Source organism: Elephas maximus, chromosome 9 (assembly GCF_024166365.1).
Source record: "Elephas maximus indicus isolate mEleMax1 chromosome 9, mEleMax1 primary haplotype, whole genome shotgun sequence".
Classification (NCBI taxonomy): domain Eukaryota; kingdom Metazoa; phylum Chordata; class Mammalia; order Proboscidea; family Elephantidae; genus Elephas; species Elephas maximus.
Window position 1 is genome coordinate 78338522 of NC_064827.1, and position 27293 is coordinate 78365814.

A 27293-nucleotide genomic window follows, 5' to 3' on the forward strand; every position below is an offset into this window, starting at 1 on the left:
TTGGTTGTTTTCACAGGACATTGTCTTCCTTCAGTGAGACTTCTAAGGGAGGTGGCTGCTCCAGGAGTTCAGGTTGTCATCTTTTTTGTGTTTGTTTCTGGCTGTTAGCAGAGTTAGGGAGCTGCGGGAGGGTAGACAGCAAGATACACCTACTATATGGCACTGTGTCTTAGAACCCCCTCAGTGGTAGTGTGGGCAGCGAGGGAAGCCCAGAGCTCAGCATCCTTGCTCTTTTCTTATCATTGCCCATTCGTGTTAGGAGTTGCTTTTGCTGCTGTTTGACGATTGTGTAGTGGGCCCGACTAAAACTGAAGAGGTGAATTGAGATCTGGGCAGACACAAGGGGGAAAGTGGTGCAGTGCATCCAGTCAGCAGCCATTGAGTATCTGTCCTGTCCCAGAAAAAAAACCCAGAGCTCTGTTCAAATGCATGGATGCTCCTCTCAGGGGAGTTTCCTGTCTCTCGGTAACTCAGGTTCACCAGGGAAGGATCATGAAACTGATACATAGAATGGCAATATTCTCCAGGAGGGTTTTCAAGGTGGGCTAAGAAAACAGGCAGAGGGGACATATTTAACACAAGCCAGAATAGACCACGAAGGGGAGTTTTTAAATCTCTTTCAGAGATTTTTTTGTAGACAACCATGTCACTAGAAGCAGGAAGGTAGCCTGGGTAGTATCTGGACACCCTTCCAAACTGCATTCATTGATTTTTGCACATTTTCAGCTAAGGGAGTGAGGACTACAAAAGGTTAAATTTCTCACATAAGATTAATTCAACCAACTCTGTGAAATGGTGGAAGCTGAATACCATTAGACTCTCTAATCTCATTTCTCTCATGCTGTCTTTCTTGGAGCCTATCAAACAGTGTCCTGGCACAGAGTCAGCTCTGTGGATGCTGAGCATCAGAGTCAGTCTCTTTCTGAATGTGCCGAGAGGGCTGTAATTTAGAAAATGTAGCTTACCTTTTAAGGAAGGATGAAAAGGTACTAAATGCACCTTTCTTTGCATGTTAGATCTCAAATATTTTGGATATAGTAAACATGTAATTTCTGTGTAAGTTTATTTCCTGTGTTTTATTAGAGTTATTTGCATGACTTATGTTAGAACAAAACTTATTAAAACTGTTCGTATTTGCGTATCTCTGGTGGTTTCATGAGAACTGTTTGGGGTCCTAAATATACTAACTATTCACTGTACCTTTTGATTGTGTAACTGTACATTCAAGATGTAAATGCAGTAACAATTGTGCCACTGTTTTAATTGCTCTTCAACAATGCATGTGATTTTTCTTAGCCTTTTTTTTGGGGGGCGATGGGGGAAGGGGAAGTGGTGGGAAATATTAGCTGCTGCTATATAAAAAACTAAATATACTTGGAAGTTAGATTTTCAATTTTCTGTTAGTCCTGGTCTTTTTTCATATTGTCACATAAAAATCTTACATAAAAATGGGGGAGGTAGGGCCTACCAGGATTTAAAAATTTTTTTATTCTATTTAAAACATAGCATTAAATAGTAACATAGCTTTAAATAGTGTTGGTTATTTTAACATTGGATGTTTGGGACAAAGAGCCTCTTCTAAATGAAAGATAATTGCAAGATCTGGTTCAGCAGCTTTATCCCTTGCCTCAAGTTTACTGCAGGCTTTCTGTCCCCTTTGGTCATACAGAAATGAAATCATAAGCCACCAGTAGCCTTGGAAATTTCAATTGATTCCAAATGACTAAATATTTAATTTAATCATATAGTTCCAGGGATGACTCGGGCGTTTCTCTTTTTACTGAAGGCTCCATGAAAGCCAGACTCTGCAATGGCTGCTGAGGACTGTGTCTGTTGCAAGGAGGCTCCCCTGCAGTGAGGAGCTGGGGCACTGCAAGCCTGTTCCATAGCAGCCCTTTTTGCAAATGGTAGTCGGTTTTTGCAGAAGGTTTATGGTCAGATCGCTATGTATAATACTGATGAAGCATTTTTGTTCCAGCTCTGTCTCGGAAGACCTAGGCTGTAGACGTGGGGATTTCAGTAGGAAACATTATGGATCTGTGGAGCTGGTAAGTTTATACTGTCTGTTCAGTGGTAGTACATTGATTTAGATTTAGAGAGGATCACCAAACTCATTAGATTGTTTGTTGTATATTTACTGTTAGACCATGTGGGTACTGCATAAGGATTGGATTGGAATAAATGGCTATTAAAAGGCCAGCATAATTTGATCATCTTTATCTGTTTTTATTGTTACGTACTTTTAATCTGTGTCTTCCAGTTTGTTAAAAATACACTGAGGCTTGGTATTTTTCTTAGTTAATGGTGTATGTAATTAAAGAAAATAATTTATGAGTTAAGAAAAGTAGCATTTGGTTTTTACACGATATTATTCCTACAAGTTTATAAACCTGGTTTTCAAGGTTTGAATGTTATTGAAATACATATTCTGGTTTTCTGTGCCCTTTGCTTTCTGGGTGTGTGCTACGAGTTAGAATATTTATAAGATTTTTTTTCTTGTTGAAAAGTATATTGGTTGGATTAGATAAATAACTGTAACAGATAATAGATTTCTGGAAAGAAAATATCCATATTTTCCTTAATGAGAGGCACTGAGGTTTTGAGTTATGGTTTTTAAAAATAGTATGTTTTCATTTTAAAAGAGGTATAATGAAGGCACATAATAGCCTCAGTTTTTTAAGAGACAGAATTGTGATTTTTTTCCAGTTGCATGGAAGTTTGAACAAATGTGCAGGAAAATATGCTGATAAAATTCTGTTGATTATTTTATACTATTGGCATTAAATACACTATTTTTATAATTTCACAAAAAATGAATGGCTTTCATCCATTTGTATAGTACCCAATCATTCCCCATTAATATAAGCTACATTCTTGTGGGGCATAGGTAGTAAAAAAATTTATACCCGAGTTGTGTACCAATAGCATTCTACTTTAATTCGAGTATATATTACCTGACTGTGTAGCTGTCCTGGGGATGAGTATTCTTGAAAATATAAAATAAGTAAGATACGGTCCTTCTTGTAAGGAGCTTCCTGCCCTCCAGCTAGGCAGATAAGATACATAAAATATCTAAAGAATGAAGTTACTCACATAATAGACGTTGACTTAATCAATGCCTGTTACACGTCGGTCACTGGTGACACCAGGCTGACTCTGACCACCGCCTCTCCTGAAGGAGCACATGCATGACTAAAATTCAGAGTGGGAATTGGTGAGAGATAAACTGATGCACTGATAGAGCACAGAGAGGTTGAGAAGAGGGAGGGAGTAACCCAGTCTAGCCAGGGATGTCGAGAAGTGGCATGGAAGCCCTCTGGAGAGTTGCAGGATATGAGTTGGTGGTGATAAGGATAGACAGCAGATATAGGCAAAAAGCATGATTCTTGGCAGTGATGTATTCCGAGAGCAGTGAGGAAATGGTCCTGCCTAGCACAGAGTGTGAGGCAGTGGAGCTTAGTGGCCATGAAGCATTCAGGTTTTAGAATCAGAGAGATCTGTGTTCAGATACCAGCTCCTCCACTTATTAGCTCTGTGACCAGGTCAAGCTACTTAATTTCTCTGAAATTCAGTGGTGCTTAATTCAGCTTGTGCTCTGAAGTAATTCTCGTTTCATTTACTTAGTTGTATGACTTGGGCTTCTTTTGGCCTCAGTTTTCTCATCTATAAAATGGGGATATTAATCTACCTTAGAGTTGCTATGAGGATTAAATGAGATGATGCACATAAAGCACCTATGCACACTCCATGCTAACTAGCTGAAGTACTGAAGGTGAAATTCAGTAGCAAATGTGAAACCTTGACTGTTAGGTGAGGGCTGAACTTGACTAATAAGTAATATGGAACTCTCGTAAACAGAGGTGATGAGAGTGGTGTTTGGGGGAGATAATGTATATATGAAAGATGGATTCTTGTGGAAATCACCAAATACCAAAATGGGAAGGAACTTGAGAGCAGTGGTTCTCAAAACTTGAGCAGGCATCAGAATCACCTGGAGAGCCTATTAAAACACGGATTGCTGGGCCCCACCACCAGAGTTTCTGATTCAGAAGGTCTGGGGTGGGGTTTCTGAATTCGCATTTCTAACAAGTTCCCAGGACCAAAATTGAAGAACCCCTGCCTTAGAGAATCCCACACTTGTCGTCAATTTTCCTCAGCCTGATGGGGCAGCTCCTTGACCCATTTGTTTGACTCAGTGAATTGTTCATTTCATTCAGTTGAGGAATGGAAATTCTTTAATCCATTTGTTCGAGTTTTTCCTCTGGAGCTATAATGCATCGTGTGCATGTTTATGTGTATTTATAACTGATTTTTAAAAGATATTATAATAATGTTTTAATCTGATAAATTAAAAATATATTTCAGAATCCCTTGTATAGTTTCACCACCTTAATGCAGCAACGATTTTCATTCCCTTCTGATACCTTCCAATCTTTATAGCCTCAAACCTAATTTTTACATGGTTGTAATCTAATTATATATTTAATTTTGCATTCCTTTTTCATTTAACTATATTTTGTAAATATCTTCTTTCTATATAACCTTCAAAGTTACCATTTTAATGGCTTCATGGTGATAATCCATTATTTGTGTAACAGTTTTCCTTCTTTTGTAAAATTAGGTTGTTTCTGGTTTTCCCATATTGTAAATGCCATACGCACTGGTGGTTGGGCTGGTGAGAATACAAGATGGAGCAAAGCTCCATTTTTGATATCTAGAGGTCTTTTGAAATTCTAACTTCAGTATTTTAAGGGAAAAGACGTTCCTCTCACCTCTGAACAGCAGATTATTAGTAAATTAAAAATATTTTTTATGTGTTCTGTGTTTGTGAGAAAGTAGGTTTAACTTTTCTTACACCTGGCTTGGCAAAAATTGTTGGAAACCCAATATATCTTGGACACAAACTTAGGAAAAGGATACCCCACATTCTATAAAACTGAAATTTTATCATAAAATCTCCTGACCTTGAACAAAGTAGGTATAGTAAATCCTTGTGAAGAACTAAGCTTGGCCATTCAAATGAGTAATAAGGGCAAATTTAGGGGCTTAGTTCTCTAGGTTTAAATTGGGTATTAATATGGTGAGGCATGAACACCCAGATCTCTACTTACTAATGGAAAAGCTTTTTAGCCCTCATTCAGTACATATTTCCTGAAAGCATACCACATATCAGTAGGCGCTGGGCGGGGTGGGGCGGGGAAGGGAGGACAGGTTTTCTATTCTCCTGGAGCTATAATCTTGGAGACCCTGGTGGCGTAGTGAGTGGTTAAGTACGATGGCTGCTAGCCAGAAGGTTGGCAGTTTGAATCCACCTGGTGCTCCCTGGAAACTCTATGGGGCAGTCCTACTCTGTCCTATAGGGTCGCTATGAGTCGGAATCGACTGGATGGCAGTAAGTTTGGTTTTGGTGGGAGCTATATTTTATAATCTAACTTTAGAAATCAACTGCCTCAGACTTTTAGTCCCCAGGCCACTTCTTAACTGGATCCCAGCTGTGTTCCTTGCCTTAATCAGGAATTGTTTGGTTGCAAGGAACAGCGATCCACTCAGTCCGGCTTGAGTATAGTTGCCTGAAAGGATATGGGTGAATGTCACAGAAATGAAGTGCAGGAAGCACAGCTGGCTCTCATGTGACCGGAAGTCATAAAGCAGCTATTTTCTCTCTAGTCCATGATTTCTCATCCTGACTTTTCTCTGCATGTCTGTACCATTCTTCTCTCACAGACCAGTTTCCCTTGTTTCTACAGTTGTCCTTTTCCAGTCCATTCTCCCCAGCATCCAGAGTGATTTTAAAATGTTGACAACACAGTGTCTTTTCTAAAAACGTTTCAGCGGTTGCCCATTGTACAAGTCCAGACCCTTTTCCAAGCCCTACAAGAACCTGTGTAATTCCTGCTCTGCCTTATTCCTCCACCCCCTCTCATGCCACTCACTTGCTGTGCTTTGGTTTCCAGGATACATTGAGGTCTTCCCTGTCCTAGGGCATTTGCACTTACTGTTTCCTCTCCCTGGAATGGGCTTACCCAGCACTTCTCGTGGCCAGTCTAAGTTTACATAGCATTTTCTCAGGTCTTCCCAGAACCATCCCATCTAAAGTCGACCCCTCCCCTTGTTATTCCCAACTCAGCATCCTATTATTTTCTTAATAGTACTTATCACAATCTGTATTTATTTTATTTGTTTATTTACTTACCACTCTTGCTTACTAGAGGTATTGTATTTCTAGACCCTGGCACAGGACCTGGCAAATACTAAGTTCTCATTAAATTTTTTTTTTTTAATTACTCAATCAATTTCCTCCCTCTGTCCTTCCCCAAGTCTCCCGATTTTATAGCTCTATTGCCCACCATAGTCTGTTTATTCTTGTATTTGAATTTCAAATTCCGAATAGAAAAAATACTATGGTTGCTTCCTCTTGGTTCAGGTATCTATTTCTGAATCAAATAATTGTGCTCAAGGTGGTGAGGTCATGTGGTATAAACATGGCTCCTTAGACTCATCCCCTCAGCAGGGTTTGTGGATAGGGAAGTTTCTCTGAAGAGGGCATAGACAAAAGTCAGTTTCAAAGAAGAACATGAGCTAGGCTGGAACCCAAAATGTGTCTATAGCATTCCCTCATAGAGGAGATGATTTAAAAGCATGTGGTGAAAAATTCTTTCTCTGTTGGTGGACTCTTACCACTGCCACTTTTTTTTTTTAATACCATAAACAAGGATAAAGATTATAAGCTTAAAAATAGAGACCATGGCTGTTTAACACTGTGTCTCCAAGCACAGAGCTTAGCATTAGTTACTTAATATATAATGATTAAATAATGAATGACCCAATTTGGTTGAAATTAGAGAGTAGCCTAACTCATCAAAAATAGAGGAACTAAATGGGCACACCAGCCCAGGGGTAAGGATGAGAAGGCAAGAGGGCCAGGAAAGCTGGTAACAGGGAGCCCAAGGTTGAGAAGGGGAAAGTGGTGACATGTCTGGGCTTGGCAACCAGTGTCACGAAACAGTTTGTGTACTGTTTAATGAGAAACTAACCAACTGCGCTGCTTTGAATGTGTGTCACTCTCCATAGTTCTGCCAATAATCCAGTCTTATGCATCAGGCTGTTTAGGGACTCTCTACACCTCTTGCGAATCTTCTGTTCCGGGGCTTCGACCCACAGTTTTTCTCGTTCCGGTTTTCATTCCAGATCACCCAAATCATAAAAATAAACAGGAAAGGAAAAACAAGCCTTTTTGAGGAAAAACAACCATGTTTAGAGGGATCACTTAAACATAGTTAGGCTTATTAGCTTGCAGCGCGTTCTATTTAAAATGCGTACCATTTTCCTCTGATAAATTGAAAGTAAGGGTCTCTCCTAGCAGCAGTCTAAGCAAGGCACAGCTATGACACCATCAGCCATTCTTCATCACTTTATATCAAAAAGCGTCAAGAAAAGCAAAAGATTATTTGTAGTTTTATTGATCTTTTCTTGGCCTTTGACTCAGTGGATAGGAAACTGATGTGCTACAAATGATAAACAGTGTGGGCACAATGTAGACCTCTCTCGTGTCCCAGCCCAGCTACTGATTCTCAGACAACCCCACATCTTGATACTTTTAGGGAAGTCGCCATCTGCATGTGATTTCAAGTCAGGATTATATATAGTAGTATTTTTTAGTATATTCTTCACTCGTTTTTAAACTTGCTTGTTAATTACTCAAACCTGCATTTGAATGAGCTGAATGTATGCTCCCCTACTTTATAGGAGAGAAATATATAAATGCTTCTTGTTATAAACTTGGGGTGGACTCAAAGGATATCTGGCTGTGCTATCTAATTTCTATCAAAAGAACACTTTATGATGAACTTGCTTGGCATCTGCAGATTTCAGCATTTGAGGTTTTGGTTTTTTGAGCAGCACTTGTGAAGTCTGATATGTCGTAATTTGTATTTTTGCTCAGGCACCAATTTGGATTGTGCCTGTGGGACTGTTGCGCAGAAAGATGACACTGGCTAATGAGTGATTTAGCTGCCTGTCCAGCATCCCAACCACAGTGCACTTTCGTTCTCTGTTCAGGGTTGAGTAGGCTTTTTGTTTTCGTAGGCATTTTATGGGAGAAATTGTACGCTATGTAGTATTACCAAATGGAGAGATTAGTGAAGGTACGAGCATACTTCCACGGGAACTTCAGAACATCAAACCTTCAGCATTCTAAAAGTAAAATCATAATTTTGGCAGATGTTTTCCAATATTTAACTGGCTTGTGTCTAAGTCTTATATAGCATATAGGTCAAGGCATAATATTTATCTTGATGTGTTCACCAACAGGCTGTCATGGTTTAAAACTGTGGGTTATTGGTAATGCTGACTTTGAAACTTTTCCAGGATAACATTATTGCAACCATTTTCTGTGATATAGAACTTTGAGGCCTTAATAATATAATTATTTATGCAATAGAATGGAACCAGAAATCTCTTATCATGATTATTATTTTGCTATTTTTAGTCAACATTTACTAAGTGCTTAGCATGTACCAGTCACTGCATTTGGATGCATTTACCCATTTAATCCTCACAGAGAACCATATGAGGTAGATTTTATTGGATTATGCCATACACTTTGGATGCTCAGAAGACATTTGTGGAGATTGAATGGATTTCCATTTAATTTACGAGCTCAGAAAGGTCCCACAGCTAGTAATTGGCAGTGCTGATATTTAAACCCAGGTTCATCTAACTCCAAGAGCCCCTATGCTTAATCTCGTGATATGCTTTTATAGCCCTACCTCTTACAGACTGTTTCCTGAGAAAGCCATATTGATAGTTAGAGCAAATACCTCCGCCCTTAATCAACAACGTATAGTGGCTCTGCTCTAGGATTTCGCTCAAACATATAATCTCAAACTCTCTTCTCTCCAAATCTTAACAAAGGCTTCGGTTTAAGAAAAATGTTTATGAAGAATTATCCAAAGAGATGTCCATGCCTTAAATGGTTTAGATTTAATTCCTGGATCAAGCCCAACCATAGACAGCTACAAACACTTGGCCTGCCTTTCTTGGCCCTTCTTAGGCTTACTTTTCTTGGTTTGTGCCTTGGCATTGTGCCTTTAACTTGTATTGATGGACAGAGTGGAAAACAGCCATATGGACCTTCAAGATGTGTTTCTTATAGGATGTTGTTGAGGATTTTTCTCAGTCTGTCACACAGTGTCTCCTTTAAGAGGATCTGGGAGGAAAGTTTTTTTCCAGCTCTGTCCGGAACCCTCCATTGTGATCCCTGTCAGAGCAGTCAGTGATAGTAGCCGGGCATCATCTAGTTGTACTGGACTCAGTCTGGTGGATGCCATGGTAGTTGTGGTCCGTTAGTCCTTTGGATTAGTCTTTCCCTTGTATCTTTAGTTTTCTTCATTCTCCCTTGCTCCTGAAAGGGTGGGACCAGTAGAGTATCTTAGGTTGCCGCTCACAGGCTTTTCAGATCCCAGACACTACTCACCAAAGTAGAATGTAGAACATGTTCTCTATAAGCTCTGTTATGCCAATTGAGCTAGGTGTTGCCTGACACCATGGTCCCCACGGCCCTCAGCCCAGTAATTCGGCCCCTTGGATGTATCTATGGAGCTTCCATGACCTTGCCTTGTGTATGTTGTGCTGGCTTCCCCAGTATTGTGTACTGTCTTACCCTTCACCAAAGTATTGCTTGGTTTTAAGATGACTTCAGGGGATATTTTTGGTTTAAGGTTTAAAGATTTTCTCAGGGCAAGAGTTTCAGGGGTTCATCTACCCTCCTTGGCTCCAGAGAGTCCATGAAAATTTGAAATTCTTTTCTGTATTTTCCCTTTTGATCAGGATTCTTCTATGGAATATTTGAACAAAACATTCAGTAATGGTAGCTGGGGACCATCTAGTTCTTCTGGGCTCCTGACAAAAGAAGCAATTGTTCATGGAAGCAATTGGCCACACATTCCATATTCTCCTCCTTTTCCTGACTCTCCTTCTTCCTCTGTTGCTCCAAATGAATACAGACCAATTGTTGTGCTTTAGATGGCCACTTGTAAGCTTGTAAGACCCGAGGCACTACTTAATGAGCTAGGAGGTAGAACAGAAGCACTAAATACATTGTTAGGCCAATTAACTGGGATATTCCATGAAACCATAACCCTAAACTTCCAAACCAAGGAACCAAATCCCATGAGGTGTTTAGTTGTACATATACAGCCTCAGCAGCTCTTTTTTTTTTTTTTTGTCATTGTAAATATATCACACAACTTTTTCCAATTTAACTTTTTACAAGTGTACAGCTTGACAACAAGTACGATAATCAGTTGTGTAACCCTACCCCTAATCAATGTGATTTTTCATCACCGTTAACCCACTTTCCCCCCTCTCTGTCACCCCTGGTAACCACTAATAATCTTAGTCTCTACACATTTGCCTTTTCTTGTCTTCCTGTATAAGTGAGGTTATACAATATTTGTCCTTTTGTGATTGGCTTATTTCACTCAGCATAATGTCTTCAAGCTCCATCTAAACTGTAGCATGTATCAGGACTTCATTTCTTCTACTGGATGAGTAGTGTTCCATTGTATGTATGTACCACATTTTGTTTATTCATTCTTCTGTTGATGAGCATTTAGGTTGTTTCCGCCTTTTGGCTGTTGTGAATAGTGCTGTATTTGGTTGATTCTTCAGCACAGGAAATCGAGTAGAGAACAGTTTTCTACCTTGATTGTGGCTTCTTTTGCACTCAGGAGGCAAAATTCTCATGTGTGTCTCTAAACACACAGTCTTTTGGGTGCCTGTTTGATCATAGCCTTTGCCTCTCACTTCTTACTTGTACCCTATACCATGTCCTATCACATGCCCACCTCAACTTTCAGATTGGCAAGACCAGTCACAAAAGCACCTATCGTCAATTGTAGCAAAAGTAAATTTTAAACTTGATCAAAATATATAATGTTATATACCTTTGTATACTACTCTGATGAATAGAAAGTATGTTCAGTTTTTTGAAAGTTGCTTCTTAAGAAGCTATGTTTACTTTTGAATTTTTGTAGGTCTGTCATTAAAATTGTGGTATTTGATAGTGAATCATGAACACACACTTCTTTTGTTGCTGCTAAAAGTTGAAGAGGAATTTTATCTTTTTGCCAACCTTTCACACATGGGCTCTGAACATTCAAGATTGAGATTTCATGCAGTTCTCTCAGTGCCCCTAAACTGAGACCCTGGTCTTTCAGCTTATTCCTGTCTCAGGGCAAGTCCCCTGCGTTCTTAGGGTGCACATACATTCCATGGCCTAGAGCAGCTTTTTCCCTTCTTTGTTGGAAGAGTGACAGGAACAACTGTGGGTTCTAAAATTTACTTCCTTTTTTTTCCCCCACTAAGTGAATTTAGGGAAAATCATACAAAAAAATCCAGTGTAGCTGCCATGATTGATTTACCAAAAAGCACTCACAATTTTGTGTTCCTACTATTACCATTGAGCCACAACTAATATTCTTACATTTATATTGAACTATCTTACCCATTTAATTAAAGCAGTTATTTTAGATTCCTTTATGTATGAAAAAGGTTTATATGCTTTTTGGCCTCAGCTCTTTAATTGGTCTATTGTGATTATCACTATGTTCCAATATTTTAAAATATAATCTCAAACTGCCTTTCCTTAATAGACATGAAGGCTTTTAACTACTTTGGGAGTACATTTAGCCACCCTCTAAATTCTCTTTTTAATCCCTCTGATGGTTCTACAGTTTTCCTTCTGACTTTTTCCTTTTGATGCCTCCCCTTCTTGTACTCTACCAAACTGCTCTTGCCAAGGTCACCAAAGACCTCCTTGCTACTAAACCCAGTTGATGCTTCTCAATCTTTATCTCATGTGACCTCTCTGCAGCATTGGGCCCTGTTGAAATGTTCTTTAACCTTGATGTCTGTGTCTCCACGCTCTCAAATTTTTCCTCCTTCTTCACCTTCTCAGCGTCTTTAAGGAGTTGCTTTTCTTCTGCCTGTCCCTTAAATGTTGATGCTCCTCAGAGTTCTGTCTCAGGTACTCTTCTCACTCTATACTCTTTCTCTGCGATCTTTCCTATGCCCATGGCTTCATTTTCTGCCTCTAAAGTGGTGACTCCCAGATCCATATATTTGATCCAGATCTCTATCACAATTGCCCACAGGACATCTCTACTGGTATGGCCCATAGGCACTTGAACCTCAGCATGCCCAGAACTGAACTCTTCATCGCCCCCTTCCTCCACTCCAAACCTACTCTCAGTGAATGGCACTCCCTCCTTTCAGTTGCTAATTCCAGAAACCAGGACTTCACTCTGTATACCTCTTACAAATCCCATGCCCTATATCCAATCTGTTACCAAACCCTGTTGGTTCTATGTACTAAATAAATTTCATGGTCATATTGCTCTTTATTCACATGGACGTGCACATCCGTGCCAGCCACGCTTTTGAGCGCTTTGTGTATATAAACTAATTCAAATCTCACAACTTCCTTATTAGCCCATTTTATAGTTAAGGACACTGAGGTTTGGAGAAGTTAATTAACTTGCCCAAGGTCACACAAGTAAAGGTAGTCCTCGACTTACAATGGGGGGCTTCTTTACGATAACTCCATCATAAGTAGGTTCTGGTGTAAGTTGAATGCCTCATCTTTTTTTTTCTTAGTTTTCATTATTATTGCCTTTTATTATCAGCATCTTTATAAATCCTATTTTTAGTTGTCTTAGGGGATTGGAAACATTACATATAAACTTACAGATATATTTTAACATTGTGTATAAAACAATAATGTACAAAAAAAAGAAAACAACAGATGGTCGTACAAGTTCATTGTAATGAATACATCATAAACCAGAGACTACCTGTAGTAAGTTGTAGAGCTGGTTTCCCCATTTTATTCATAGTAGGTTGTATTTGTTCAAGAGCTCCATGATCTTGCCATAGTCATACGCTGCTCTAGTGTCCTTCAGACTTCATTGTGCATAAAAATAATTTGAGAAGCTTGTCTAAAATTCAAGTTTGATTTGGTGTGTCTAGAGTAGGCTCAGCAGTGTACATTTTTTACAAGCTTTCATTATGAAAGTGACTTGTAATTCCTTAAGTATTTCTTATTGGGTCTTTTGAGAGAGAGGGATGGGACTAGAATGGCAGTGTTTGCATCTATGTGCTCCTTTTTTGTTTGACACTTGTGTCAGTTCCTCTTTCTCTGAGCTTCTGGCACTTTTTCTTGCTTTTCATGATTTCTCAAAAATTCCACTCAACAAGTTCTTGGTAAGCTTACATCTAGCTCATTGATATCCTCTACTGTAATCAACCTGAGTTTGAGGGCTTTGATTTCTTTAATGCTGTAAATCATAACTTTCCCTAATGTACAGCTCTGGCAAAGTCATTTTATGTTTTCAAACAAGCAAACAAATGCCAGCAACAAAAAACCCCTCCAGTATCCCTCTTTTGTTTATAGAATAAAGTAGATACTCTTTAGCTTGGCATTCAAGCCTTTCCCCAGTCTCGCTCCAGCCTATCTTTTGAGCCTTAGCTCATGTAGCCTGTGATCCAGCCAAACAGGCCTTTGCCCCTGTTACCCAGGCCTCTGGACTTTCATATACCTTTCCTTTCTCCTGGAATGCCCTCTTGAAATATGTCTCTGCCAAGTCCCTATTCATCCACGCAGCCTTGCCAGATTCCCCTGTGGGAAAGTTATCTTTCATTCTTTAAAAACCCATAAACCCGTTGCTGTTGAGTTGATTCCAACCCATAGTGACCCTATAGGACAGAGTAGAACTGCCCCATAGAGCTTCTAAGGAGCGCCTGCTGGATTTGAACTGCCGACCTTTTGGTTAGCAGCCATAGCTCCTAACCACTACGCCACCAGGGTTTCACTCTTGAGAACCCTACAATTCTTTGCACTTCTCTATGGTACCTCCCATGTTTTTCATTGTAGTTATTTGTATGCATTTCTTACCTTTCTCAGTGGGTGGGGTCATCGCTGTCTTTTTGTTGTATTCCCCAACAGCACTTAGCTCACTGCCAGGTGTCCATATATTAGCTAGAAAATCAGTTTTGCTCAATATCTGCTGTCTGATAAGTTCTTTTTTTCCCATCTTTAATTTTTTATATTATTTTCCAGTCACTGTGTGTGTGTGCATGTGTATACTTAGGTAATTTTTCAGTATACTTTTTTTTATCATGAAAGGAATACATGCTTATTATAGAAAACTTAAAATATACCAAAAAGCATAGGAAGGATAATTAAATTCATCTGTAATCCTACCACCTAGAAATAATCACTATTAGGATTTTAGTGTATCTCCCTTAAGTAATTAAATTTATGTACCAAATGGGTTTATACTATTTTGTTGTACATATTTACCTAACATTTTGAAGGCATGGATACTCTCCTATCCAAATCTTTTATTTCTTCTTTATGTCTACTTGCACTGGCTATGGCCTCCAGGAGGACAGTAAATAACAATGGTCACTGACATCCTTGTCCTGGAGTTTCAGGTAAATTTTTAGGCAGTACGTGAGGGTATTTTTTCTCGATTTGTACATATCTAAGAATGTCTCTGAATTGTGCCTTCTCACAAAAACAACTTACCTGGCTTTTAAACTTCTGAGTCATCACCTTTTTCTCCTAAAACTTTACAAATTTTGGTCTGTTATCGTATTAGTTTCCATAATGGAAACTAATACATACATAATCCATTCCATCGCTATGGCTGTCATAACAAATTACCACAAACAGCGTGGCTTAAAACAACAGAAATTTATTGTCTCAGAGTTCTGCAGTCCAAAATCAAGGTGTTGGTAGGGCCATGCTCACTCTGAAGGCTCTAGGGAAGAATCTTCCCTTGTCCCTTCCTAGCTTCTGGTGGCTCCAGTCAGTCGTTGGTGTGCCTGCGCTGATAGCTGCACCACTCCAGTCTCGGCCTCCATCTTCACATGGCCTTTTCCCCTGTGCCCTGTGTGCCCTTCTTCTTATAAATCATTGGTTTTAGGGACCACCCTAATACAGTATGACTTCATCTTAACTAATTGCATCTGCAAAAACCTTCTTTCCAAACAAGGTCACATTCTGAGGTTCCAGGTGAACATGAATTTTGGGGGGACACTATTCAACCCAATACAGTTCTGCCCTTTAGTGTCCTGAAGAGAAGTCTGAGGCAGTTCTAATTTATTTTCCTTCTTGGTAACCTTTCCTGTCTGGGGTTTTTCTAGGATTTTTTTCTTTAAAAATATTTCTCAATTTCTTTTCATGTTTCTTTTTTCATTAATCTTACCTAAAATGTCATGTTTCTATGATTCTTAGACCCAAGTCCTTTGTCAGGAATGAATATTTTCTTCTGCTATATCTTTGATTCTTGCTCATTTTTTTCCCCTGAAACAATAAGATCTTTTTCACTGTTCTTAACTGTCTTTTGTTTCTCATTATTTTAATTTCATTATGTTCCTTTCCATTCTGGGAAAGCATCTCAAATGTGTTTTCCACACTACTGTTTCTGTTTTCTACAATTAACACTTTGCTTTTCTCCTCTAAAGAGAATTTTAATTCTACATTTGAATTTTTCGGTCCTCTTTTTTTTTTCCCCCTATGTATAATGGTATTTATTGCCGAGTAGTTTAGAATAACAACATGATAGAAGCAACAAAAACATCCATCCTTAGAGAATTGGTACATAAATATGTCGTGGCATACTCATGCAATGAAATACTGTGCTTTCATTAAAAATAATGACAAACTCTTTTTCCTACTTAGAAGGTTGTTATCTTTTTTCCTCCCCTTACCCAGAGCACAATTTCTTTTTTAATTTAATTTTCTTTTTTTTTTCCTTAGGACAGAGTAGACTTGCCCTATAGGGTTTCCAGTATATGTTTTAACACAATAAAAAAATTTTTTTTTTAATTTTATTGTACTTTAGATGAAGGTTTATGGAACAAACTAGTTTCTCGTTAAACAGTTAGTACACAGATTGTTTTATGACATTGGTTAACAACCCCACGACATGTCAACACTCTCCCTTCTCAACCTTGAGTTCCCTATTACCAGCTTTCCTGTCCCCTCCTGCCTTCTAGTCCTTGTCCCAGGGCTGATATGCCCTTTAGTCTCATTTTGTTTTATGAACCTGTCCTATCTTTGGCTGAAGGGTGAACCTCAGGAGTGACTTCATTACTGAGCTGATAAGATGTCTTGGGGGCCATACTCTCAGGGTTTCTCCAGTCTCTGTCAGGTCAGCAAGTCTGGTCTTTTTTTTTGAGTTAGAATTTTGTTCTACATTCTTCTCCAGCTCTGTCTGGGACCCTCTATTGTGATCCCTGTGAGAGTAGTCCATGGGTGGTAGCCCAGCACCTTCTAGTTGTACTGGACTCAGTCTGGTGGAGGCCATGGTAGATGTGGTACATTAGTCCTTTGGACTAATCTTTCCCTTGTATCTTTAGTTTTCTTCATTATTCCTTGCTCCCGAAGGGGTGAGACAGGTGGAGTAGCCTAGATGGCCGCTGACGGGCTTTTAAGTCAGTCCTTTTTTTTGATCTCACTGAATTCCACAAGCTTTATACACTTGTTACAGAGATGTCATGATTGTCATATCTTCTGTTTTATTAAGGGTAACAAATGTTTTTCTAAAATTTTATTTTGGTTTTATAGTGAAGAATGGTTAGAAGTGTGCTTCCTGTTTTAGTTTTCAGAATCGTGTGTAGCCTTTTTTCATAGCTCCCATGTTGGGTTTTTTTTTTTTTTTTTTCTCCTGTTTACAGAATCTTCAGACAAAAAAACAGTTATTCAGACCTTGTGTTTTTCAACACACAGAATGTATAACTGGCCCTCAACTCTCATTATCCTTTTGGGTACTATAGCTTCTCCAAGCTAAACAGCTGAATGACTGGTGGTTGTACAAAACTCCCTGATCAATTTCCAGTATCTAGTTGATGTGTATCTTATAAAGCTCTGCTGGAATGAGAGAGAATGTTCTCCCGTGCCTGGCTTTTTGCAGCTCTGAACCAGTGACTCCAAAATTTGTATATATCAGGGGCTTAAGGGCTTAAAGGTAGCAATCGGGTTGGAAGGGGGTTTTGAAGTAATGTTTGGTTAGCTCTTTATATAAGCTTGAGAAAATGCCAGTTATCTAGGTCAAGCAAGTGGAGATTATGAAGAGGTAAATATTCCCCCACCCCAACCACCCTCTGGTGTCGTCACTGCTCGATGTATTGGCAAAACTGCACTCCCAAGATGCTCTGCTACTAGGACTCTTCCTGTTTCTCTCCCTACCAACAGTGCTTTGCTTATAAAGACTACATTTCCTAAAATGGGTTATCTCTCTGCTTCTTTCCCAGTTTTTGCCCAATGATTTTTAGAGTGAAAAACAGGTGCTAGTGTAGGTTCGTCTACTTCAGAAAGAGGTACTCGTGGCATAAAAAGGATTTCTTCAGTGTTTTATTGTTATCTTTCATATAAACCCAGTCTTTTAGCCAGAATGAGATAGATGGAAGAACAAAGTGCCTTCCAATCCTCCTGTAACAAATACAGATTTGCTGCTTCAGGCAACAAAGTCAGTCACCAAATACGATTCTCAGTTCTTTTTCATTGGCCATATAGTGAGTACAAAATGTCCTCCTATTTTAGCCTTAGAATTAACAATTAATCTTTCTTCAGATTCATGAATTGCTGTCTTTTTGGGTGACTCTTCACAGGTATTTTACTGGGAAGTTGAGAAAGACCATATCAGGAACTGCTAGTCAGATACTACTATCACTAAGAAATCAAGACAGATATATTTTGAGATGGGGAGTTAGATGACAGTACTCGTTCAGACTTGCCTCACATTTTTCAGGAAACTAGGTGGAAAGGTCATCTCTTAGAGGAAAGAATGTTTCTGGACTGGTGATTTGGTGACTGACAAGTCAAGACAAGGTGGAAGATGTAATGCAAGGTGAAAAAAAGAATGGATAAAAGAATTAGGGAGTAGTAGAGACTAAGGAGTCTTGGTGGCACAATGGTTAAGTGTTCTGCTGCTAACTGAAAGGTGGGTGGTTCTAACCCACCAGCCACTCCCTGGGAGAAAGATATGGCAGTCTGCTTCCAGAAAGATGACCACCTAGGAAATCTAATACTGTTCTGTTTTGTAAAGTCACAGCTCAAACTTCAGATACTCCTCTCGTTATAGTCTCTACAGTTTGTGCCTTAATAGATGAGCGTTGCTGCGTTTTTAATATGCAATCTGAGGTTTTATAGAATGTAGCTGCTGCTGAGGCACATGAAAAGCAGTTACTGATGCTGCTTACATATAAACAAACACCTCACGGGATTTGTTTGCTTGGTTCAAAGACTTTAGCGTCATGGTTTTATGGGTTATTTCAGACAAATGGCCTAATATTGTTATTACTGTTTCTGTTCTACCTCCTACTTCATTGTGTAGTGTCTGGGGTCTTAAAAGGTCGCAAGCGGCCATCTGAGGTGCAACAAATGGTCTCTGTTTGTCAGGAGCAGCAGAGAAAAAAAGAGTACCAGGAATCAGGGAAGGATTTAAACAGGCTCCATGTCTGATTACCTCCATTAACAGCTTTCTCCTTTGCCATGAGGCCAGAAGATACTGGATGGTGTCTGGCTACCATTATTGAACATTTCTGATCAAAGATTCTATAGCAGAATCATGATCAAAAGGAAGAAATGATGAAAGTGTTTTAGTTTTCTGGGAATCCATATTTCTGGCTTTCATGAAATTTTGGGTAACCCACATACACCATTGTCCTTTTGACTTTTTGCCTTGAAAAAAAAAGGTTCCTAAAACCCACTTTTGAGTCAAACAATAGTCCGGATGAACTAATAAGACCGTTTTGTTTTGGGTGTTGTGCCCTGCCATGGATTGAATTGTGTCCCCAAAAAATGTGAGTTAACTTGATTAGGCCATGATTTCCAGTATTGTATGGTTGTCCACCATTTTGTGATCTGATGTGATTTTTCCGTGTGTTTTAAATCCTACCTCTATGATATTAATGAGGCAGGATTAGAGATAGTTATGTTAATGAGGCAGGACTCAATCTACAAGATTAGGTTGTGTCTTAAGTCAATCTCTTTTGAGACATAAAAGAGGGAAGTGAGCAGAGAGACAAGGGGACCTCATACCACCAAGAAAGTAGTGCTAGGAGCAGAACGTGTCCTCTGGACCCAGGGTCCCCTCGCTGAGAAGCTCCTAGTTCAGGGGAAGATTGATGACAAGGACCTTCCTCCAGAGCTGACAGAGAGAGAAAGCCTTCCCCTAGAGCCAACACCCTGAGTTTGGACTTCTAGCCTTCTAAACTGTGAGAGAATAAACTTCGGTTTGTTGAAGCCATCCACTTGTGGTATTTCGGTTATAGCAGCACTAGGTAACTAAGACATGCTCTTTGAAGAATTCAGTCAGTTTTGGGAAACAGACTCCAAGCTATGTTTAGGGTAAATTAGTAATTATTTTAATTGTTCCTCCAGACAATGCTGTATGAAAATCCTTTCTGAGCACAGATTTGTTTATCAATTCTGTTCCTATCCTTTTTTTTCCCCATGGCAATACCAATAGGTTTGGCATGAAAATTTTGGAAATTCTTACCTTCAGAATGTTTCTGACACCCTTGTTAAAATGTTACCCCAATTTGCAAATGATATATTCAATAAACTTCAATCAATTAAAAAAAAAGATTACCACCTAGAAAACCCTATGGGGCAGTTCTACTCTGTCCTGTAGAGTTGCTATGAGTCAGAGTCCACTTGACGGCACACAACAACAACATTGATGATCCAGCCATAGTCAAGTTGCATGAGTTTGCTGTTGTTAGGTGCCCTCAAGCAGGTTCTGATTCATAGTGACCCCACGTACAACAGAACAAAACACTGCTGAGTTCTGCGTCATCCTCACAATTGTTGTTATGCTTGAGCTCATTGTTGCAGCCACTGTATCAATCCGTCTCATTGAGGGTCTTTATGTTTTCACTTCTTCTTTTGTTTGTTTGTTATAGGTCCGGTCACATAGAACGTTTTGTTTTTTTGAACACAAAAGAGGAAGAATGGGAATTTAGTTGGTAGGGGGTGATTTGAGTGCTGGGACTTGACATGGTGGACATGAAGAGAAGTCAGCAGTATGCAAGGTCTGTGTGTTTGTAAATTCAACACTGGCGTGATTAACCATGGGTCCCAAGCTAGAATAGGTGCCAAAAAAAGAGCCAGAGTGAGTTATAAACTGGCTACTGTGATAGCAAACCTATACGAGTATGGATCAGAGGACGTTTGGGGCCTTAGGAGTGGATGGCAGAGCAGTGAAGTCAAGTGAGATCATTAGAGTTGAGAAAGCAGAAGGACATAAGCTCAGGACATCAGACAGATAAAAACATCATGATGGATGCTGAGTTTGCTGAAGATGCTGGCCAGGGATGAGAATGATAAAAAAAAAAAAAGTCTGAACCCAGATCCAAGGCCTTGGTGGTTCTCCCTCAGCCAACACTTAACCTCTTAGTTGGAGAATCTTCTAACCAACCTGGGTGTTCTTACATGTGCCATGGTGCTCATCACTCCACTGGCACAGGCCGAAAAGGATTAAGGTGAAGAGTGGGAGGAAGAGGGCATCTCTTCTGGTCCCTATACCTGGCTCACTTTCCTCTCTCTGAAGGCCATGGAAGTGAACTGAGTGTGACTGTGAGACAGGGCCCAAGAGCACCATTCACCGTTGGAGATGACTCATTCTACCCATATTTATGCCTTCCCCCACTTTTTTTTAAAATAATTTTTATTGTGCTTTGAGTGAAAACTTACAAATCAAGTCAGTCACATATAAGCTTATATACACCTTACTACATACTCCCATTTACTCTCCATCCAACGAGTCAGCCCGCTCCCTCCCTCCAGTCTCTCCTTTCATGACCATTTTGCCAGCTTCTAACCCTCTCTACCCTCCCATCTCCCCTCCAGACAGGAGATGCCTCCCTCACTTTTTATGAAAAAGATATTTAAACTTTGTTCTCTTCTGAGCAGTACATTCTAAGTCAGTTGTTCATGTATGTGTGTGAGATATTGCATACACAGAGTCAGATGGATCTGCTTTTCTTGAGCAGATTTAAAAAGCTGCTTATGTTAGAAATCATTTCCAGAAGGTCCTGTACATCTTCCTGATAAAATTGCATTATAACAATGAAATTTTCCCCAGCTCCACTAGGCAGAGTTGGTCTCTCCAGCCGCTGGCCTCCTCCAGCACCTGGTTCTTGCTTCTGCTGTTATGGCATTTAACCAGGTTGTGTTGTGTTTTATCTGTTTATATGTGTGCATCTCGCTCTCTCACAAGGCTTTGTTCCCCTCTAGGGCAGCAATCATGTCACATTTATCTTTATAAGTCCAGCAGTTAGTACGGGGCTGAAAAATAGTTTCCCAATAATGTTTGCTACATGGACAAGTGTTTAAATATAGTTTTCAAGAGTTTAAATGAAGCATTAAAGTGATTTAATCATACTAACATAATAATAGTCAGACACTTTTTTTTTTTTTTAACATTTACTGAGCACTTACTATATCCAGGCACTATTCTAGGCTCTTTACATATGTTATATTATTGAATATTTTCCCAAGCCTAGAAGTAGGTACAACCATTGTCCCATTTACTAATGTTCAGAGAGTAAGTGATTTACCTAAGGTCACACAGCTAATAAGTGTGGAACTGAGATTTGAACCTGTTCAGTTGAATTCCAAAACTCACACTCATAACCATTCATTTTAAAGAAAGGAGATCTAGGGGGAAAATCTGCAATATTAATTCTCAGGATGTACTTCACATAGACTTTTGAAGTGATTTTTCTAGGTTAGAATACAGTTTCTGTGATTTATATACCTGAATATCAAGTACCCAGTACACACTAGACAGAAATCGCTGGGAATCCTATCACTGATTTAGAATGAAAACAGACACCATCCCAAAGAAGCAAAGTGATTAAATAGAGGGGGAAAAGGGCCTTTTGTTTTTTAAAAATTATGTATTCATATTAATTTAAGAAATATCTCATTAATTGCCTATAATATGGAACTAACAATATTTTTATTGTTTTATGCATAATTTTTATGCATTCTGTTCAGTTTTATTTATTAATTTGTTAAATCACACAAATGGATATTATTGCTTGGATATTACTTTTTTCCTGAAATAAAATATCTAATACATTGAACACTGTTCAGCATTAAGTGAATCAGTTACAGTTTTACTGAGATTAGACCAGAGCCTTTACTCAGAATGTTAAATCACGTGAATCTCAACCTGTTTAGTGTATTTAGATAACTGGGTAGACTTCAGCCTGAGAAATCTATTTGAATTTGGTCATCTAAAGTTGCACCAGTGGCGAGAATGTCACAGTCCTGTCCAATAGAACTTTCTGTGGTGATGGAAATGTTTATATCCATGCTGTCCAGTACAGTAGACACTAGCCACATGGGGCTGTTGAGCACTTGAAATGCAGCTAATACAGCTGAGGAACTGAATGTTTTGAATGTTTTGTTTTATTTTATTTTAATTAATTTAAATTTGAATTGAAATAGTCACACATGGCTAGTGGCTACAGTACTGGCAGTGCAAGGACTCAGAAGGAATCATCCCTAGTGTCTGGCAAATACTAGTCAGATGATAATTTAGTTTGTCTTTTCTTTTTCTCTCTCTCCCAGGCAGTCTTTCTCAGGATCTGATCGTTTGGCATATGACCAAATCAGGAATGTAAGACAGAATAAATAAAATAAAAATCCTGTCCTCTTTTCTTAGCATTATTGATGCAAATATATGTTAACACCCCTCCCCTCAACTTCTATGACAAAACAACAAAACAAATGCAAAAGAATCCTGTTACTTATTCAGTAGGGGGTAGTGGTGGTTCAGTGATAGAATTCTTGCCTTCCATGCAGAAAACTCAGGTTCAACTCCAAACACAGCTGTTGTGTGCTAGATGGGCCATTGTTCTGACAAACTTTTTCGGTTTTAAAATTGGTTATTGGTTGAGGGGCGGGGCCGAGATGGCAGAGTAGTCAGATGCTACCTGTGGTCCTTCTTACAACAAAGACCCGAAAAAACAAGTGCATCAATTATATATGACAATCTAGGAGCCCTGAACATCAAAGGCGAAGTTGAAGAATCAGGCTGAGCAGCAGGGAGAGGGAGAAACGGTTCAGAAGCAGCGAGGAGTTGCCAGACCTGACCCAGTGGGAACCAGCACCCTGCAGGCCCGGATCAGCTGGCGCCCATGGTGAGACAAGCAACAGCATTCAGGATGTGTTTTCCACATTGGGAGAGACCTAGCAGCAGAGAGTCTATTCACATCTCCAGAATCAGTGAAAAGTGGCACTCAGTTTGCAAAAGATAAGTACATGCATCTAGCCTACTGCGGGGGTCAAAAAACACCCCTTTTGGAAAAACTTCTCTCGCACTTACCTGCCCCCTTCCCACTCTGCACTGGGGCCAAGCCAGCTTCAGAGATTGCCACGTCCCCTGGGCCGGAAGTAGGACCCATCATGTGCCCTGAGCCATTCTCCCAGCCGTGGAGAGGGAACAGATTAACAAACAGGGAAAAAATAATCTGTCGGCTCTCTTAAGCCAGGAACTCAGGGCAGAAACAGCTCCTTTGCCTAGGCACAGGCATAAACAGTCCACAGACTTTGAATGCCTTTCACCCCTGCATAGACCTGTGTGGACCCATTTCAACTGAGTAGGCCCCCATTAGCACAGTACAACAGCATATATACCTGAAGTCTAATTACAGATGTTTCAGCTATATCGTAGAGAGGCAGGTTCATGACATCTGACACCGCTCTGCCTATTCAGCAGAGTCCTAACCTACCCACATCAGGGGCCTGAGGACTGGTGGCTTCACGTATGCCACCTGGCCACCTGCAACAGGGGTCCAAGAATAAGTGGTGCCTCCCAGTACTTACAGCCAACAGCACTGGGTGCCCATAGTCCGGCTTCGAAACACACCCACCTTCGTGCTCTAGGGAACAGGAACACACTTTCCTCACAGGCACTCAGGGGTGGTTGTCAGCCCCCTGCCTTGCTCAGCGCATGACCTCCCCACTGCAGCCAGATACCTGTGCCTACACTGATCATTCCTGCTCATCTAGGACTGTAGGTGTGTGCCTGTACCACACACATGGTGACACACTACCTGGACACCAGAGCTGAAACCATACAAGAAACTAAACATACTCCTGGGCTCACATACCTAGTAACAGCTCTAACCACCTAGTGACAGGATGTTAGAATTTCAAAGGCACCAGTAATCAAACTAGCTCACTCGAGCAGCCTATTTGGGCATATCAAAATGAAACAAGAAGCTAGGACACAGTAAGCAAACATAAAATACATAAATACAATAACTTATTGATGGCTTGGAGACAACAGTCACTATCAAATCACATAAAGAGGCAGGCCATGATGGCTTCAGTAAGCTCTCAAAACAAGTATCAAGAAATCTTCCAGATGAAGAGAATTTCCTAGATTTAACAGAGGTAGAATACAAAAGATTAATATAAGAAATCTTTAAGAGATCAGGAAGGAGATCAGGCAAAAAGCAGAACAAGCCAAGGAGGACACAGACAAAGCAACAGAGGAACTTAAGAAGATCAGAAAAGAGCTTAATGGCAAATTTAATAGGCTGCAAGAATCCATAGAGAGACAGCAAACAGAAATCCAGAAGATTAAAAATAAAACTTCAGAATTAGACAACTCAATAGAAAGTTATAGGAGCAGAATTGAAGAATGGAAGTCAGAATTAGTGAAATTGAAGATAAAGCACTTGATACCAACATATTTGAGGAAAAATCAGATAAAAGAATTTTAAAAAATGAAGAAACCCTAAGAATTATGTGGGACTCTATCAAGAGGAATAACCTACGAGTGATTGGAGTAGCAGAACGGGGGTGCAGGGGGGATAGCAGAAAATACAGAGAATTATTGAAGATTTGTTGGCAGAAAACTTCCCTGATATCATGGAAGATGAGAAAATATCTATCCAAGGTGCTCATTGAACCCCACACAAAGTAGATCCCAAAAGAAAGTCACCAAGACATATTATAATTAAACTTGTCATAACCAAACATAAAGAGAATTTTAAGAGCAGCTAGGGACAAAAAGTCACCCACAGAGGAGACTCAATAAGACTAAGTTCTGACTACTCAGCAGAAACCATGCAGGCAAGAAGGCAATGGGATGACATAGATAAAGCCACGAAGGAAGAAAACTGCCATCCAAGAATTATATACCCAGCAAAACTGTCTCTCAAATATGATGGCAAAATTAGGACATTTCCAGAGAAACAGAGGTTTAGGAAATTTGCAAAAACCAAAGTTACAAGAAATACTAAAGGGAGTCCTCTCCTTAGAAATCCATAACATCAGATAACAGCCCAAGACTACAACACAGGACAAAGCAACTAGATATCAACCCAGATAGAGAAATCACAAAAGTAAATCAAAACAGGGAAACAGAGACGTCATTATGTAAAAGATGACAACATTAAAACCAAAAAAAAGGACTAAAAAAATGTAGTCCTACATCTTTCATATGGAGGGGAAGACAAGGCACCATAAACAAATAAAAGATTGGTTTAAACTTAGAAAAATGGGGGTAAATATTAAGGTAACTGCAAAGGAAACTAACAACCCTACACATCAGAATAAAAAACAAGAAAAACATAAAGACTCAGCAAATACAAAAGCAACAACGAGAAAGAGGAAATGAAAATATATAGAAAAAATAGAATATATACAAAAAAATAGAAAAATAACTCAGAACAGAAAATTAAGTGGAACAAAGAAATTGTCAATAACACACACACAAAAAGACATCAAAATGACAGCACTAAACCCATACCTATCAATAATTATGCTGAATGTAAAAGGACTAAATGCACCAGTAAAGAGACAGAGTTGCAGAATGGATTTTAAAAAAGCACAGTCCATCTATATGCTGCATACAAGAGACACACCGTAGACTTAAAAAAACAAACAAATAAAACTCAAAGGATGGGAAAAAATATATAAAGCAAACACCAAAAAAAGCATGAGTGGCAATATTAATTTCTGACAAAGTAGACTTTAAAATCCACCACAAAGGATAAGGAAGGCCACTATATAATGATTAAAGGGTCAGTACACCAGGAGGACATAACCATAATAAATATTTACACACCCAATGACAGGGCTCCAAAATATATAAAACAAACTCTGATAGCACTGAAAAGAAAAAGAGAGACAGCTCCAAAATAATAGTAGGAGACTTCAACACACGACTTTCTGTGAAGGTCAAAACATCTAGAAAGATGTTCAGTAAAGACATGGAAGATCTAAATGCCACAATCAACCAACTTCACCTCATAGACATATACAGAACGCTGCACCCAACAGCGGCCAAGTATACTTTCTTTTCCAGTGCACATGCAACATTCTCCAGAATAGAGAGCATATTAGGCCATAAAGCAAGCCTTAACAGAATCCAAAACATCGAAATATTACAAAGCATCTTTTCTGACCATAAAGCCATAAAAGTAGAAATCAACAACAGAAAAAGCAAGGAAAAAAAAAATCAAACACATGGTAACTGAATAACACCTTGCTCAAAGACTACTGGGTTATAAAAGAAATTAAGGACAGAATAAAGATATTCATAGAATCAAATGAGAATGAAAATATTTCCTACCAGAACCTTTGGGACACAGCAAAAGCAGTGCTCAGAGGTCAATTTATAGCAGTAAAAGCACACATCCAAAAAAGAAGAAAGGGCCAAAATCAAAACATTAACCTGACAACTCAAACAAATACAAAGAACAGCAAAAGAAGCCTTCAGGCACCAGAAGAAAGCAAATAATAAAAATTAGAGCAGAATTAAATGAAATAGAGAACAGAAAAACTTTGAAAGAGTTAACAAGACCAAAATCTGGTTCTTTGAAAAGATCAACAAAATCGATAAACCATTAGCCAAACAGACAAAAGAAAAACAGGAGAGCAAGCAAATAACTCAAATAAGAAATGAGATGGGCGATATCACAACAGACCCAACTGAAATTAAAAGAATCATAACAGAATACTAGGAAAAATTATACTCTAAAAAATTTGAAAACCTAGAGGAAATGGACAAATTTTTAGAAACACACTACCTACCTAAACTAACACAAACAGAGGTAGAACAACTAAATAAACCTGTGGCAAAAGAAGACATTTAAAAACTCCCAACAAAAAAAAAGCTCTGGCTGTGACGGCTTCAGTGGAGAATTCTACCAAACTTTCAGAGAAGAGTTAACACCACTACTACTAAAGGTAT

At 39.2% G+C, this 27293-nt stretch overlaps 1 protein-coding gene across 4 annotated transcripts in view; it reads left to right on the forward strand.

Annotated features, from left to right (window-relative positions):
• Positions 1 to 27293, forward strand: part of GARNL3 (GTPase activating Rap/RanGAP domain like 3) — a 206986-nt gene that overhangs the window by 56955 nt on the left and 122738 nt on the right. For all 4 annotated transcript variants that reach the window (XM_049895409.1, XM_049895412.1, XM_049895411.1 and 1 more), the window contains one exon: positions 1979 to 2048. In XM_049895409.1, the coding sequence (XP_049751366.1) occupies positions 1979 to 2048 (70 nt within the window). The remainder of the gene's footprint in view (positions 1 to 1978; positions 2049 to 27293) is intronic.